Source organism: Emydura macquarii, unplaced genomic scaffold (genome assembly GCF_026122565.2).
Source record: "Emydura macquarii macquarii isolate MOO-44397 ecotype Brisbane River unplaced genomic scaffold, CSIRO-AGI_Emac_v2 contig_2422, whole genome shotgun sequence".
Taxonomy (NCBI): domain Eukaryota; kingdom Metazoa; phylum Chordata; order Testudines; family Chelidae; genus Emydura; species Emydura macquarii.
In genome coordinates this window covers 37,924,048-37,941,166 of record NW_027132559.1, presented here as the reverse complement: position 1 = coordinate 37,941,166, position 17,119 = coordinate 37,924,048, and the positions used below count along the sequence as shown (strand labels likewise).

The 17,119-nt window shown below is 46.0% G+C and overlaps 1 protein-coding gene across 1 annotated transcript in view; it reads right to left on the bottom strand.

The window, feature by feature from the left end:
* Positions 1-1,525: 1,525 nt before the first annotated feature.
* Positions 1,526-17,119, bottom strand: part of LOC137162463 (macrophage mannose receptor 1-like) — a 61,200-nt gene continuing 45,606 nt past the window's right edge. The window contains exons 27-30 of the mRNA XM_067562316.1: positions 6,793-6,909; positions 4,247-4,414; positions 3,086-3,127; positions 1,526-2,614 (exon numbers count right to left, since the gene is read on the bottom strand). Of these exons, the coding sequence (XP_067418417.1) occupies positions 2,364-2,614; positions 3,086-3,127; positions 4,247-4,414; positions 6,793-6,909 (578 nt within the window). The 3' untranslated portion in view covers positions 1,526-2,363. The remainder of the gene's footprint in view (positions 2,615-3,085; positions 3,128-4,246; positions 4,415-6,792; positions 6,910-17,119) is intronic.

Here is a 17,119-nt window from a genome sequence, read left to right as displayed (position 1 = left end):
GATCTGGAGGATGAAAAACAGTAAATAAAAAAATGTAACAACAAACTGACTACAGAAAGATGTGTTTGACTGACAGCTGCAAAATTAATTTGTGGTCTCAGGCCAGACTCTGTTGGACAGAGGCCAGATTTTCCCAAGCAAGTAGGAAAGTTTTGAATGGCTCCATCAGCACAAAGCTGTCCTGAAGCAGCATATCAGGACACAGCAAACCTAGGTCTCATTTTCTCTGTTCCCTGCTCTGTCCCTTATATTGGACATTCTGCAAACTACAGAATTTTACTACTATATTTACTACTATGTTCTGCAAACACCACAGAACTACTATATTTTAGCTACCTGTAATGAGACTTGCTTCACAGGGTGTTGGGAGGTCTAATTAATGTTTGTAAAAGCACTTTGAGATCCTCAAATGGAAAGCTCTAATTCGATGCAATTATTATTATGTTCTCAAGCAACTCTGGAGTACCTGCAGCTAGCGGATGGGCCTCGTCAAATCCTCAGTGTGGAATTCTAGGTCAGACATTGGAAAGGATGAGGAACATCTGATATTGCATTCTCTGCAGCCAACACTTCACACTACCCTCTAGTAATGGCCATCGTGGCATATCATCTATGCCAACAGCATTTCTTAAAGGAGCTCTGTTGCGTTTCCTTCTCTGCCAAGGATAAAGACACATTCCCATGAATGCAATTTATGCCACCTCCTATACAGAATGTGGTTAACTCAGCTGAGATGCCATATTTATGAAGCCAGTGAGTGTTTACAATGGTATTAGATCAAGCCCACATTTACATTAAGTCATACCCCTTTTTCTGGCTATATACCTTCTCTCATGCAGCAGCCACAGAAAGGATTTCTGCATCTTTTCTACTAGGCCAGAATCTCAGCACGGTGATTGCCCAGCATGCAACCATCTCATCTTCCCTTTGTACCACGCAACTTATTCTGCTTTTCCCAGTTATACCTGTATATCTTATACCATAATATGAATCTTATTTTTTCTGCCAGACTTACCTTTATTCCGAAAATCTTCATCACAGAATACATTTTTTTTAGTTATTTTCAGTCAGTGTTGCTGCATTCATGAGACTTTTATTTTTCCCATTGACACTCATAGAATCATAGAATATTAGGGTTGGAAGGGAGCTCAGGAGGTCATCTAGTCCAACCCCCTGCTCAAAGCAGGGCCAACACCAACTAAATCATCCCTAAATCTCATGCACTCACTGTTTAAAATATGCACCTTATTTCCAGTTCATACTTGCCTAGCTTCCCCTCAGCAGCATCTTCAATACTGGAATGTAAAGTTAAGCAGGTGAGTGTTTGCAGGAGCGAGGCCTATATGCTGAACATATCTTACCTATGTTCTGTACAGTGCACTAAATGAATGTTTTAAAAATCACAGCACAAAGTGCTATGTGGCTGCAGGCCAACCAGATACATATCTATGACCCTTTTAGAAAAGGTTAACTACATGAAAATGTCCCTATTTACAAGGCATAATAAAAATGCAAAACCTTTAAAATATCTTTTAATGCTTATTTTACCAAACTAAAGCAGAAGATAAACCAATTTACACTTTGCTTTCAGACATTCATCTCCAGAGGAGGAAAACATTTTAATTCAAACATGATTGAAATTTCACAAAACATATAAAGGTCAGATTATATAATGACATTTCTTGAAGCTAAGACTGCTAAGACCTATGAAGCTTTTCAGTGTTTACATTTTACACTGAGCTACAAGAACAATGAGCATGGACCCAATCCATTGCTCAGGGAAGTCAATCTAAAGAATGCTATTAATTTCAGTGGCTCAAGCCCTATAAGAGAACATGTTGAGTAGACGTCTTGGGGTCATCTAGACTGAAGTTATACCACAAAAAAGTATTTTTTTATCTGCCGCCATGAAATACAGTGCCACCTGCTATGGAGTGCTGGAACTCTGAAGTGAGATTTGCAGGATTTCAGAAGAAGTAGTTGCTTTCCTGAGTGCTTTGAAGAGTCTGTAGTGATTATTCTCATAATAAGCATGATAAACTTGGCTTTTTTTATGGTTGATAGTGAGGCAGGTGTCATGTAGAGAAACTGGAATAGCTTGAATGTTTTTCGTATGGCTTGATGTCAGATTTTGGTTCTTTTAGGGTGACTGCATTTGTTAAATAGCCTCCCACAGAATTATTCTCCTATGAGTAGATCCAGAACCTCACAAGACTATGGAAAGAATAGTATGTAACTCACAAATGCAGTCTGTGCAAAATACACTGCAATTTTAACAGGAGAAAACAGTTTTGTCTTAGGGGTTCATGTAGTCCAGATGCATTCATTTGTTCCAAATTCAGGCACAGCTTTTATTTTATGAATTAAAGCATAGCTTGTTCATTCTGCTCAATGTTAGCCACAAGATACTTGGACTCACTAGTTGCAGGTACAGCATCACTGTTGGAATACAGAGTGTTGTCAAAGCTGACATCAGTTGGTAGCTGGTTGCGTCTTTTTTTGTAGAAAAAACAGGCTGCAAGGCCAGCTCCTACTAGAATGAGAAGGACCAGAATAACTACCATCCCATGCAAGCGGTGTGTGGGTGCAGGAACATCTTCACCTGTTTTCAGTGCTGTAAATGAATGAAAAGCAATCACCCAGGAGCCCAAGGATTATTATGATATATACTAGGGCCTAACAGTGGGTTTGATTTTCAAAATTTCTGAGCACCTAAAACGCCAGCTGAAGTCAATGTAAATTGTGGAGATTCAGCAGAAAAATCAGGCCCAATGACCTTATTTTTCAAGGGGGAGTTTTATGGCTATGCATCGTTACAGTTTACAGGTAACTTCTGTAGTGCTAATCACAAAGTATCAGACAGAGTTCTAGTCAAAACACAGTTAAATACCTTAATTCAAAATGCAATCGAGTTGAGGAGAGAGTTCTGCTTTTAATCAGATTTGAGATATAATAATCACCATAATACCTTTCAAATAGACGTCCACAGAGCTGGGTATCTAATAGTAATTTTGTCAGAAAATATAATACATATTTATAACCTGATTTGGGTCTCTCTAATTTGCTTATTAGAGAGCAGACTTACCTTTATTGTCTGATGGCTTCTCAGATGGTTCAACTTCAATAACTTTTAAATAATAATAATAAAAAAAGACATTCAGAACCCTTGAGTTTCAATTTTACACCAAATTGTAAAGTTACACAAACTAATAAATACTGTATGAAGAATTACTATGTTGGGCATGCTGCATTTTAAAATAAAGTAAACTAATGGAGATGAAAAATATGTGACAGCACCTTTAATTTAAACCAAATCAACCATTCATCCAAATCAACCAAAATGTTCCACTTAAAAATTAGATCCAGGAAAAATTGATTATTTTTGTTTGTTTTGCATGAAAAAAAAAAGGTGGCCATTGATTTGGGGTGATTTCACACCTTCAGAGTGGCAAGCCTTCATGAAATTTTGAGAAGCTGAAGATTTTTCACACTGAAGCCTGGGGAAAACTGAAAAATCATATTTGCATTTTATAGTTGGGTGTTTTGTGCATTTTCCTTCTGCTCCAGCTGCTTAGGGAGCACAGTCTGATGAATCCATCAGAGGACTAGATGGCTAGCCCTGAACAACAGGCAGACCACATCTCTATCTAGAATGCCAAGACCAAGGGGGTAACAGAAAAAAAACTGGGTCACAATTTCCCTCTTCCTTTCAGTGGGTCCTAGGCACATCCTCCCCTCTATTTACCTCCCAACTGCAGCTCCCTTTCCATGCATCTTAGTATTCTTTCACTGCTATTTCTCAGCAGCACCTCCCTCTCTCTCAGCAGCAGCTCTGTCATTCTGGGTCCTCTGACCCCCAGTTAACTTCCTCTCAGGTACTTCTCCTCACATCCCAGCTGCAACTCCTCTGTTTTGCCTCCTCCTCCCTAACCCCTTCTGGTTACTCTCTCCACCTTCCCACCAGCAGAGAAGATGCCAAGCAACTAATTTGGTTAGTGCCTGCTCTTCCAAGATACTAGAGATAAGGGCAATAGGGGCCAGTGACTCCTGAGTCCTACTCCATCTTTATTACTAATTGCCCTTAAATGGGAGTTTCACTCCTGATTTCCATGGCAGTAACATCAGATGCACAAAGAATATCTATCACAAACAAAGGCACACACAGAATACCCAATGCAAAGGATTCCATAGCATAAATATTAAACATTGCTAATAAATAACCCACTGCACTGAACATATCACTTACTCTTTGGCATTTTACAAATAAAATTTCTATCATAATAACAGAAATAGCTCCTCCAGCCCCCATCTGAGGTATCCAGGTCAACACACTGCGTATTATCACCATCTGTAGGCTCTCCTTTTTTCCAGTTTACAAAATCTACTGCACTCTTGTCTGCCCATATCCAGTCTCCTAAAGTTAAAATGAAAAGTACGCAATAATGTACATTAAAGGTTAAAATTATTCATTTCTAGAGATTAAAACAATAACATACGATTTCTAGGGCACCTGTCACTGTTTTATCTGAGCACTGAATCCATTAATTTATGAAATCAATACCTTAACATTATATAGCACTCAGTTTTCACTCTCCCTGCAAGCAGACACAGCTGAGAATGCCTTATGTTTGTAAGTTTTCACCTGGACATGTTTAGCTGCATTGTCCTAGAGGAGCACAGCTGCCTCAGTGAACTGTGAATGGAATGGCCAGGCCCACTAAGCCTTGAAGAGTAAGACCAGGACTTTGAATTTGCACTGGTAGCCAGTACAGTGGGTGGAGCACTAGAATGCGTTCTCTGTGGTCATTCAGATGCAGGGATCTAGAGCAGCCCCTGTGGTTTTGTCTCTGTATCAGACCCAAGACCAGAAATCAGCTCTTTTATTACATCTGGCTCAGTTAGTTAATTCTGCTAGATTGGATCAGGATGACTTTAAAAATACACCTCTTGTTCCCTGCTCTTCCCTCATTCAGGCTCAGCTAGCAGGAATGGGTGCTACTTCTTGTGTATCAAGGATTGAAGGAAATCTCAGCACCTACACTTCCACCTAGTTGAAAAATGAAAATCAAATTGTTTTCTTTTATGGAAAATTTCACATTTTCAGCAAAAACTAATAAAAACCAAAATAATTTCACTGAAAACTAAATCCCCCCCCCCAAAAAAAAAACCTTGTGGCTGAAAACTGAAAAATCTGACTCAGAAATACTGTTGCAGTGCCTCATGGGAGTTGTAGTTCCAGTGCCTCATGTGCTGGGCTCCTTGGTCGGACTACAACTCCCTTGATGCACTACAGAATCCTCTCTTGGTGAGCTGCCATGGTAAATCACGGAACTCCCTGGACATAGTATATCATGGGAGCCGTATCTTGTGGGTGTACCCACCACATAGCAAACAGGGCATAAGGCATCCATACTACAATTTCCATGAGGCATTGCAGTGGTATTTATGAACAGAAAGGTTTTGGTTTTCAGATGAAAACAGAAAAAAAAAATCAGGTTTGGGGAATTTAACTTTTTGATGAAAAGTCCAAAATTTCCATTGAAAACAGACCTTTTTCACAAATAAATTACTGTCATAAAAAAATAATTCTCTCTTAAAAACTGCTTTGACAGAAAAGTTTTGAGCAGCCCTACCTCAACCTCCCTGTCACATGTGTGATGTGGTGAAGAGAAGCTCCTAGCTTCCCACCCCATTGCTCTCCTGTCGATATATAAGGTGCTGCACAGCAGGGAAATAGAAACCCTCACAAGTCCTACAGACTCAGCCTATCTGAGTCCAGCCCCGGGGCCACAATTCACCACTCTCTGCAAGTCCGGTGTCTGCATCTTCTCTTGTCACTCCAGTGCCTTTCAGTTTCTACATGCCCCAGCTTCTCAACATGCCCTCACATATCATTGCTAAGCTCCTTGTCCCTTAAGCACAGACTCAGGCCCCTATCTCCAACTGACCCTTTATTCTCCTGAAACTCTGGCTCTGAAGCATTCTCTTCTTCCTATTCTTTTGTACATTCCTGCTTGGATAGGAATTTGCTCCATATTTATTTTGTCTTTGGGGGGAGCTGGGTCTTTTGGACAGGGGCCCCTCCCTGAACACAGGGACTAGGAAAGTCTGGCACCAGCAACGGTGCTGAAAACGTCCAACGAGCCCAAAAAGTGTAGATCAGTAACAAGGCATGCTCCCATCTATTTTCTGCACCACTCAGCATCAATGAGCCAGCAAGGAGCAGAATGCTCACTTAACACTGCAATAGTATTAGTAATTTAACAACGGCTGCTGCTATATATGCTCTCCAAGGTTTCGGGAGGGATTGACTCTAGCTCAAACAAAATACCAGCAGGAATTGTTGCTGCTATGAAGACCCTCCTCATATCCCTTCCCCATGACAGGCTGCGGCTTCAGGGGCACAGAATTACCTTAAATCCTAACCAATAAATACAATAAATAAATAAAAAATATATGTTTTTAAAAGATTCTAGCAGTCTTTTCAGGACTTCCTCTTGCTGAATAAATACTTAACACTATAAGGTTTCTTTAAAAACTGAGACGCTGTGAAGTTTGGTTAAATGTCAAGGGAATGAAAGAAAAGTGTGAAATGAAATTTATCAAATACTGTAGGCATGTAATTTTTTCTGTTTACAAGAGAGAGACAGGAATATCAAATGTGCAATCAACTCTCTGAAATAATTTCTCCTTTTTATGTATTATAATTGAAAAATATTAAACATTTGACATCAGATTTCCATCTTTTATTTTTGAGTATTTATTTGTAACTATTAAAAGTTAAATAATTACCATCCACATTCTTGTACATTCCTATCCAAAAACTTCTCGAGTCACTTGCAAATGCATCCAAGCTGTGCAACAGAAAATTCATTTCAGCCAAATTTTCTATGGAAACCAAAGAAGCTCCTGCAAAACATTGATTAATAAATAAGCATAATTTAAGCAAGTTTCGCCATTGAAAATGATTTGCCCCTTGACAATCATGATGAGATTTTCTTAACCGTTCTGATAAATTTAAATTAGCCATAGACTGTAATTAATTTTTGCCACTGAAATCAATGAGAGTTCCAGGCACAGATCACTAACAGCCCTTGCGTTTTTCTCTTTAGAAGAAAACATCCCTTTCTTTGAGTAGCTAATGTTATTTATTTCAAGGCAATACATAGCTTATATTAGGTTTAGTGCATTTACCAAATATGCTGTATTTTCATGCTGCATTTTTGCAATTAACTCCAATCTTTCACTGCCATTTAACATTGCTGGGGACAACGCAAGTGGAAATATGCAGCAATTAAAAAAAAATCCTCTGCATTGGAGATAAAAAACAAGAAAGAAGAGAGAAGCTGTTTTAGGAAATAAGAAATATCATTATAGGTCAGTTAAATGGAAGATCTTATTGCCATCAGAGTCCTAGGATGTGGGTGGCTCGGAGGCAAAGGGGCAGATGTCTGTACAGCACTCTATTTTATATCCACTGAGTCTGGTAAGAGAGCAGATCTAGCCAGTTTCACTGCTAATAGGTTGTTAGATTGACAGCTGAAGAATGAAGCAGAGCCAGAGAATAGATATGGCAAAGGAAATTGAAGCAGCAATAGAAGCTTTCCACAGTTTTTTCCATAAGTTTCCTCAATACTGACATCCTGTTTTATTAATTTAGATGAAATAAGACAAGGTTACTCACCAGTAACTGCTGTTCTTTGAGATGTGTTGCTCATGTCCATTCCACTATAGGTGAGTGAACAGTTACCTGGAACTTTTTTCCCCTTAGCAGATCCCGTAGGGCTGGATCCAGTGCCCCCTGGAGTCCCGCACACATGACACGGTATATGAGGCACTGCCAGCCCTACGCCCCCTCAGTCCCTTCTTTCTGACAACTCTGGCAGCGCGGACGGAAGGTGGGATGTGGAATGGACATGAGCAACACATCTCGAAGAACATTAGTTACTGGTAAGTAACCTTGTCTTCTTCAAGTGCTTGCTCATATCCATTCCACTATAGGTGACTAACAAGCAATACCCTTAGAGGTGGGTCGGAGTTACTGGAGAGCTGCCCTCAGCATTGCTCTGCCAAATCCCGCGTCCTCTCTCATCTGCTGGACGATGGCGTAGTGGGACGTGAAGGTCTGCACTGATGACCAGGTGGCGGCTTTGCCGATGTCCTGCAGGGGCACTCTCTCTAGAAAGGCTGTAGATGAGACTTGAGCTCTGGTTGAGCGCGCTGTGACGGTTCCCAGAAGCAGCACCTTCGCCTGCTCGTAGCAGAACTTGATGCATGATGTAATCCACAAGGAGATGCGCTGGGTGGAGACAGGTGGGCCTTTCATCCAGTCAGCCACTGTGATGAAGAGCTGTGTCGATTTCCAGAACGGCTTTGTACGCTCGATGTAGAAGGCCAGGGCTCGTCCAGCTGATTCACGTCCAGCGAGTGCCATCTTCTCTCCTCCTCCGAACCGTGCGGTTTTGGAAAAAACATGGGAGAAAAATATCTTGATTACAATGAAATTGGGAAACCACCTTGGCAGGAAGGCTAGATGTGGCCTCAACTGAACCTTCTCCTTATAGAATACTGTTTAAGGGGGCTCTGAGGTCAAAGCCCTAATTTTGGAGACCCTCCTCGCTGAGGTAATGGCCACCAGGAAGGCTACCTTCCATGAAAGCAGGAGCACAGGGCATGAAGCCATGAGTTCGAATGGGGGCCTCGTGAGTCTCAAGAGGACCAAGTTAAGATCCCAGGGAGGCACCGGGTCACGGACCTGCGGATAAAGCCTCTCTACCCCTTCAAGGAACCTGACTGACATGGGATGGGAGAACAGCAATCTCCCCTCTGGCGGCTGATGGAAGGCCAAAATGGCCACCAGGTGAACCTTCAATGAGGCCAGTGCCAGACCCTGAAGCTTTAGCTGGAGCAGGTACTCCAGGATCGCCTGTATAGGCGAGAGGCTGGGTGGGACTCCACCCAACAGGTAAACCGCCTCCACTTGGCCTGATACACGACCTGTGTAGAGGGCTTCCTGCTGCCAAGCAGGACTTGATGGACCTGCACTGAGCAGACTCTCTCTCCCTCCATCAGCCACAGAGCCTCCAGGCTATGAGGTGCAGGGAATCCAGATCTGGGTACAACAGGCGACCATGGTCCTGGGATAGAAGGTCGTGCTGCCTCAGGAGCTCCAGCGGTGGGGCTATCAAAAGGTCCAGCAGCATGCTGAACCAGTGCTGCCTCGGCCAGGCTGGAGTGATCAGTATAACATCTGCTCTGTCCCTCTTTATTTTCAGCAGGAGCGGAATGGGCGGGAACACATACATGAGGTTCCCAGTCCAGTCCATGAGGAGCACGTCGGAAATCGACCTGGTCTCTCGACCTCAGGGAGAGCAGCACCTTGGACACTTCTTGTTCCAGGCCGATGCAAACAGGTCCACTTGGGGAACGCCCCACTTCCGGAAGATCATAGATGCCACCTCTGGGTGTAGTGACCAGTTGTGGCAGGTAGAAACGACCTGCTGAGGCAATCCGCCTCGGTGTTCCTCACTCCCGGAAGGTGAGAGGCCGTCAAGTGAAAATCGTACCTCATGGCAAAGTCCCACAAATGGATAGCTTCCTCGCAGAGGGCTGAGGAGCGTGCTGCCCCCTGCCTGTTTATGAAAAACATGGCTGTGGTGTTGTCCGTCAGCACCTGCACCACTCTGCCTGTCATGAATCAGAGGAACACCTTGCATGCTAGGCGAATGGCCCTCAGCTCCTTCATGTTGATGTGCAGGTGCCTCTCATCTCTCCACCAGATCCCCTGAGTGCCTAGGTTGACACTGATGTGAGCTCCCCAACCTACATCCAAAGCATCGGAAATTAGAGTGACCGACGGGACCAGTTCCTTGAATGGAACACCCTTCAGCACTGCCCAGGGAGTCCGCCACCAGTCTAGGGAGGCTAGGACAGGTGGGGGAACTGTGACCACCCGGTCTGCTCGGTGACTGCTCAGTAAATATACCGAGGCTAACCATGCCTGAAGCAGTCTGAGCCTCAGGCGCGCAAGTCTCACTATGTACATGCAGGCCGCCATATGGCATAACAGCTGTAGGCAGTGCCTGACTGTTGTCATGGTACATCGGTGCAGCTGGGAGATGATGGAGACCATCACCTCGAAACGTGTTTGAGGCAGGAAGGCTCTGGCCTGGGAAGCATCCAGGGTAGCCCCAATAAATTCTATGTGTTGAACTGGGGTTAATGTGGACTTCTATTCGTTTATGAGTAGTCCCAGCCTGTGGCACAGGGAGCAAGTGAGGGTCACGCTGTCCTGCACTTGGGACCTGGACCTGCTGCTGATGAGCCAATCGTCCAGGTAAGGAAAAATTTGCACAACTTTTCATCTCAGGTGGGCAGCCACTACTGCCATACACTTTGTAAACACCCTGGGAGCTGAAGATAGGCCAAAGGGCAGAGCTGTAAACTGGTAGTGGGAGCCAGCCCCCATGAAGAAAAGAAAGCGCCTGTGGCTGGGGAGGATAGACACATGAAAGTATGCATCCTTGAGATCGAGGGCAGTATACCAGTCTCCTGGATCCAGGGAAGGGATTATAGAAGCTAGGGAGACCATGCGAAATCTGAGCCATTTGACATATTTGTTTAGACGACGCAGGTCTAAGGTGGGTCTCAGACCCCCCTTCACCTCGGGGTTGAGGAAGTACCTCGAATAGAACCCTTTCCCCCTTCTGCTTTGAGGCACTGTTTCCACCGCTCCCAGATTGAGGAGGGTGTCCACCTCCTGGAAGAGGAGCAGCTCATGAGAGGGGTCCCTGAAGAGGGACGAAGGGGGAGGGTTGTTGGGGGTGGGCAGATGTAAATTGCAGGGCATAGCCCCCTGAAACTACCCCAAAGACTCAATGTTCTGAAGTTATTTTTGCCCATTTGGGGTAGAAGGGCCTTAGCCTGTTTAGGAAGGGGCGGGATGGATCCAGGAGAGCAGTCGGGGCACCATCCTCGGGCTCACCATCAAAATTGTCTCCTTTCATTGCCCGACCTCATGGGGGGCCCTTGCTGGGGAGCTGAGGACGAGATAGGGGACTGATTTCTTCTTCTGAACCCCCTATTCCTATCCCTATTCCTACAGGGTTGGAAAGGTCTGGGCTGAGACATTGGCTGCTGCTGGTCTGGGGGTGTGACTGATGCCTAGAAAACTGGGCATATAAAGGCCCAGGGAGTGAAGCATGGCCCTGGTGTCCTTCAGACCATGCAACTTCGCATCAGTCTGGTCCGAGAATAAGGCCAACCCATGGAAGGGAAGGTCCTGGATAGACTGTTGCACCTCCTGGGACAGTCCCGAGGACTGCATCCACAAGCACCTTTGCATACAAATGGCGGAGGTTATGGCCATGCCTACATCTGAGTCAGCAGCATCCCAGGATGTCTGGAGCACTGCTCTAGTTACCGCGGTTCCCTCCTCCTCAATAGTGTTAAAGTCTGCAGCCTGGTCCTGGGGTAGGTCTCAGTGAATCGTCTGAGGGAGTTCCAGAGGTTGAAATTATACCTGCCTAAGAGATCCTGCTGGTTGGCAATCCTAAATTGAAGGCTAACTGTTGAATAAATCTTTCTCCCAAACAAGTCCAGCTTCTTATTGTCCTTGTTCTTGGGAGTTGACCCTGGCTGACCCTGCCTATCCCAGCATCCACTACCAGGGCGGAGTGGGTGAACAAATACTCAAACCCCTTGGCTGAGACATAATATTACTTCTCGGACGCCTTTGATGTCAGGGCAACTGAGGAAGGGGTTTGCCACAGGGCCTGCTCAATTGTAATGACCCCTTTGTGGACTGGGAGGGCCACTCGAGCTGAGGCAGCCGCCGCCAGCACATTAAAGAGGTTATCTGCGGTTTCTTTTAGCTTCTCCACCTCCAGCCCCAAGTTGGAGGCAACCTTTTGAGCAGCTCCTGGTGTGCCCTGAAATCATTCAGTGGCGCAGAGTGGTCCTGGGAGACTGTCTCGTCAGGTGAGGAGGAGGAGGATTGCAGTGGTGCAGCCTGTGGGTCTGCCCCCTCCTGGCGAAGGGTTGTTTCCGCTGAGGTTCCCTCCTGGGGGTCCGACTCCTCGCCAGAGGAGTGATGCCAATGGCCCTTCCCCTGTACAGGGAGCACAGACTGCGCACCCGACGATTTAATGGATTGGGGCCCAGATCCCACCTGGAGACCCCATGGGGCCTATTAAGGCCATTGGGGCGGCCACGGTTCTGTGGCCAGCCTGGGGCTAACTGTGCCGGGGGCTCTGGCACCTTATGGGGGCCTTGACTTGCCTGATGACTGTCCCCCCTGAGAAGCCCCGAAGCGGCATCAGAGTCAGAGGCCCTAGACCTGCGGTACCATGTCTGTCCCAGGTCATGGGCACCCTTCCGTGCCGGTGAACGCCACCTTGATGCCTCCAACCTGGAGGACGATGAGGACTGCCTCCTTTGCCGCGAGCGATGCCGACGAGAGGGGTCGCGCTCTGAAGAGCTACAAGTACTACAGCAACGTCTCGGTACTGATGCTTTCTGAACCCGCTTGCCTTGTGGCTCTGCAGAAGCCTTCAGTGACCAAGGTCGGCGCCATCCCAAACTCCTCAGTACCGAGCCAGACTCCGGCGACCGGGTTCTGTGCCGCCTCAGTGTGAGCTAACTCTACAGTTCCGGGTCTTCGTCCGACGACTGGGTTCCACACCACCTCGGTGCAGGCGAACTCATTGGTGCCGGATCCTCTGACAACAACTGGGTTCTGCGCTGCCTGAGTTCAGGCGAACTCCACGGTGCCGGAGAGCGGGAGCAGGAGCTGTCCGAGAGCCACCTGGCAGACCTCGACCAGTGCCACCTCCTGGCTTGCACTGCTTCTGCTGCCGGGGATCAACCTCGGCACCGAGAGGGAGACCCAATGTCCCATGCCAGGGCAGGTCAGCTCGATGACACCGACCTGGAGCGACTACTAGGGGAGCAGCTCTGCTCTACCTTTGGAGACCGTCTGGCAGGAGATCTTCCTCCCCATGCCAGGGATCTCCTCCTCCGTTCAGGGTGACTCAATGCGGGTTTCCCCCATGACACGGGCCCCTTCTCCCTCGGCGGAGGGTATGGTGGAGGCAGCGTAAGCAAGGCCAACAAGGCTCTTGCCGCCTGAAAAGCCTCCGGTGTCAACGGCATTGGCAGGGGAACTCTCCCACGCCCAGGAGTTGGGGGATGCTCCCTTACTGGAGATGCAGGAACCAGAGAAAGAGACTCGACGGACCAAGTCTGGTGCATATTTGTAGTCGACCCCGCCCGTACTGAAGGCACAGGGGAGTGTCCGTGCTCCGTGTGCTGCTTCCTCTTCTTCTTCAGTACTGGTGATGATGCACAGTGCCGAGTCGAGGGCAGTGCCGATGGTGCGCTCTGCACCGAAGCCACACTCGGTACCGAGGCGGAGCCGGTTGGCTCGGATGCCAGGCGGAGCACTGCCTCCATCAGCAGGGCTTTCAACCGGATTTCTCAATCCTTTTGAGTCCTCGGTTTGAAAGCCCTGCAGATTTTGCACTTGTCCTTTCTGTGGGCTTCCTCCAGGCACTTAAGGCAGCTGTCCTGGGAGTCTCTGAGTGGGAAGGTCTTCCCGCAGGAGGCACATGGCTTGAAGCTCTGCAACCAGGGCATGGCCTGGCCGCGCGAAGTCCGAGCAGGGACTGCCTTATCTCTAGCTACACTTAACAACACTTAACATCTACTTAACTAACTAAAACTAAACTCAGAATAGAAAACAAGTCCAAACAAGGGGAATAGTACTTGCTGTGAGCAAGGCTAGTTCCAGCAACCGTCACGGGTGGAAAGAAGGAACTGAGGGGGCGTAGGGCCAGCAGTGCCTCATATACTGTGGCATGTGCGCGAGGCTCCAGGGGGTGCTGAAGACGGCCCTACGGGGTCTGCTAAGGGGAAAAAAGTTCCAGGTAACCGTGCACGGAGGCGTGCACACCTATAGTGGAATGGACATGAGCAAGCACTTGAAGAAGAAGTGGACCCTACGAGTCAAAAGTATTAACATACCCTATAAATGTCCAAAATTAAACAGTGTTAAACAACGTTTAGTATACAAAGACCTCAGCCTCCTTAGTTCCGTGGCTTGGCAAACACATAATTTTAAATACTTAAAATGTTAAAGCATGTGAAATGTAAATTATTAAGTAAGTTTTCCATTTTAACCATATCCCATGTTCCCTTTTCTCTTTAGATGAAGAGAGTTTTTTTAAATAATTTCCCTCCCCCATCTGATAATTTCTTAGATCAGTGGTTTTCAACCTTTTTTTCAGTTGCAGACCCTTAAAAAATTTCAAATGGAGATGCAGACTCCTTTGGAAATCTTAGACATGGTCTGTGGACTCCCAGGAGTATGTGGACCACAGGTTGAAAACCACTGTCGTAGACAGTATTAAAAACGGTAATAACTTCTTTTGGGGGGAAAGAGAAAAAGTTAGTTGAAACGGGCAGAGCTGTTGTTATTGCTGTTATTGTTAAAGTCTAATCCTGTTTGCTGGAAGACAAAACAAAAGGGGAAAGAAAGGAACACGAAAGACAGAAAATGCAGCTTCTGTATCTCATGTTGACTCATTTGCAACCTTACTGCTGGAAAAACACAGGCACAGCACATGGTCTTACCAGCCACTCTAAGACCTGGCAAATTTGTACAACTATTAGGCTGTTCAGAGCATTGAGTTTAGCTGCCTTTCTGGTCACAGGCTTATGGCAATATTGCAAAATATGCAGTCTTGGCTGACTAAGCCAGACTCTTACTAAACAGAAGGAAAAGGAGAGAGATAGGAGAGAGAAGAAATAAAGTGGAGAAGGAAAAGGACACATGGGGGGAGGGACAGAGACAATCTCACATCCCAGGTGAAGGTTGAGATTTAGTTGAAGCTGGCAGATGTGACCCAGTGTCATAGAATCATAGAATCATAGAATCATAGAATATTAGAGTTGGAAGGGACCTCAGGAGGTCATCTAGTCCAACCCCCTGCTCAAAGCAGGACTAACCTCTGCTATATCATCCCAACCAGGGCTTTGTCAAGCCGCAGCTTAAAAACCTCTAAGGATGGAGATTCCACCACCTCCCTAGGTAACCCATTCCAGTGCTTCACCACCCTCCTAGTAAAAAAACTTTTTCCTAATGTCCAACCTAGACCTCCCTCCCTGCAACTTGAGACCGTTGCTCCTTGTTCTGTCATCTGCCACCACCGAGAACAGCCTAGCCCCATCCTCCCTAGAACCCCCTTTCAGGTAGTTAAAGGCCGCTATCAAATCCCCCTCACTCTTCTCTTTTGCAGACTAAACAAGCCCAGTTCCCTCAGCCTCTCCTCATAAGTCCTGTGCTCCAGCCCCCTAATCATTTTTGTTGCCCTCCGCTGGACTCTCTCCAACTTGTCCACATACTTTTTGTATTGGGGGGCCCAAAACTGGACACAATATTCTAAATGCGGCCTCACCAATGCCGAATAGAGGGGAATAATCACTTCCCGTGACCTGCTAGCAATGCCCCTCCTAATGCAGCCCAATATGCCATTGGCCTTCTTGCCAACCAGGGCACACTGCTGACTCATATCCAGCTTTTTATCCACTGTTACCCCCAGGTCCTTTTCTGCAGAGCTGCTGCCCAGCTCGTCGGTCCCCAGTCTATAGCTGTGCATGGGATTCTTTCTTCCTAAGTGGAGGACTCTGCACTTTTCTTTGTTGAACCTCATTAGATTTCTTTTGGCCCAATCCTCCAGTTTGTTTAGGTCACTCTGTATCCTATCCCTACCTTGCAGGGTATCTACCACTCCCCCAGCTTAGTGTCGTCCGCAAACTTGCTGAGGGTGCAATCTACCCCATCCTCCAGATCATGAATAAAGATGTTGAACAAAACCGGCCCCAGGACCGACCCCTGGGGAACTCCGCTTGTGACCGGTTGCCAGCTAGACATGGAGCCATTGATCACTACTCGTTGAGCCCTATGCTCTAGCCAGTTCACTATCCATTTTATAGTCCATTCATCCAACCCATACTTCTTTAACTTGCTGATAAGAATACTGTGAGAAACCGTATCAAAAGCTTTGCTAAAGTCAAGGTATATCACATCCACCGCCTTCCCCACATCCACAGAGCCAGTCACCTCATCATAGAAAGCAATCATCTGGGTCTTTGTCTGGCCTGGTCCGGTGAAGATCTTTCTGAAGATCTCAAATGTACAATATAAGCCCGATAGCTCCAAGGGTCCCAGGAGATGGTGGGGGTGGTATCCATGATAGTAAAGTTTACTCCTTCTGCATCTCTCATCTTTCAGTCAGCCAGCATCATGGCAGCCAGCTTTTCCCCAAAAAGTTTCTTTTTGAGGACCACATAAGTGAGTGATAGGTGGAATAATCCATCCCCTTATCGTTTTGTCCACCAATTAGGCATAATAACCACTGTACCAATTTTGGTTAATTGATTTTCAGTCCCACATGTCTCTTATTTACCAGACACTCTCTCAGCCCAGTACTAGAATTCTATCAGTAAGCCTTTTTGTTTTGACTATTTAGTCTGCCTCCCTTTTGTACCTTTTCCCATTAACATTTATTGTCATAAGTTATTGTGACATTTTATGAACTTTTACTCACTTCTTACAGTTGAACTCACAATTAGGGTAAATTTGTAGGCCCAATTATTACAAGAGACCACCATCTTTTGCCTTTTTGGTGCATTTGCCACACGAGGGTTCCAACATCTGTCTGAGGAATATTAAACTGAGACCACCAAATCATTTCACATAGGCCACATAAAATTCTGGGTTGTGGCTAACAATCGGATCTCCTGTTCCTGAAGAGCTCAATTCATGAGAGCTTTAACAGAACAAAATATCAAGAACCTCTCTCATTTTGGCACAGCCCAGGAAAAAGCATCTGTATTTTGAACCCTTTTGGTTTCCTTTTACATTCACTCAATTGCAACAAGTAAAAGGAAACCAAGAGGGTTCAAAATACAAATTCTTTTTCCCAGGTGCCTGGGCTACAGTCCTTCTAGACCTGCATCTTGAACTCCCAGCTTCCTTCCCATGGAAAGTCAGCTGATTAAATACTTGCTGCTGGGTTAATTGGCAGGATAACAAAGGCCACCAGAGAAGTAAACCAAG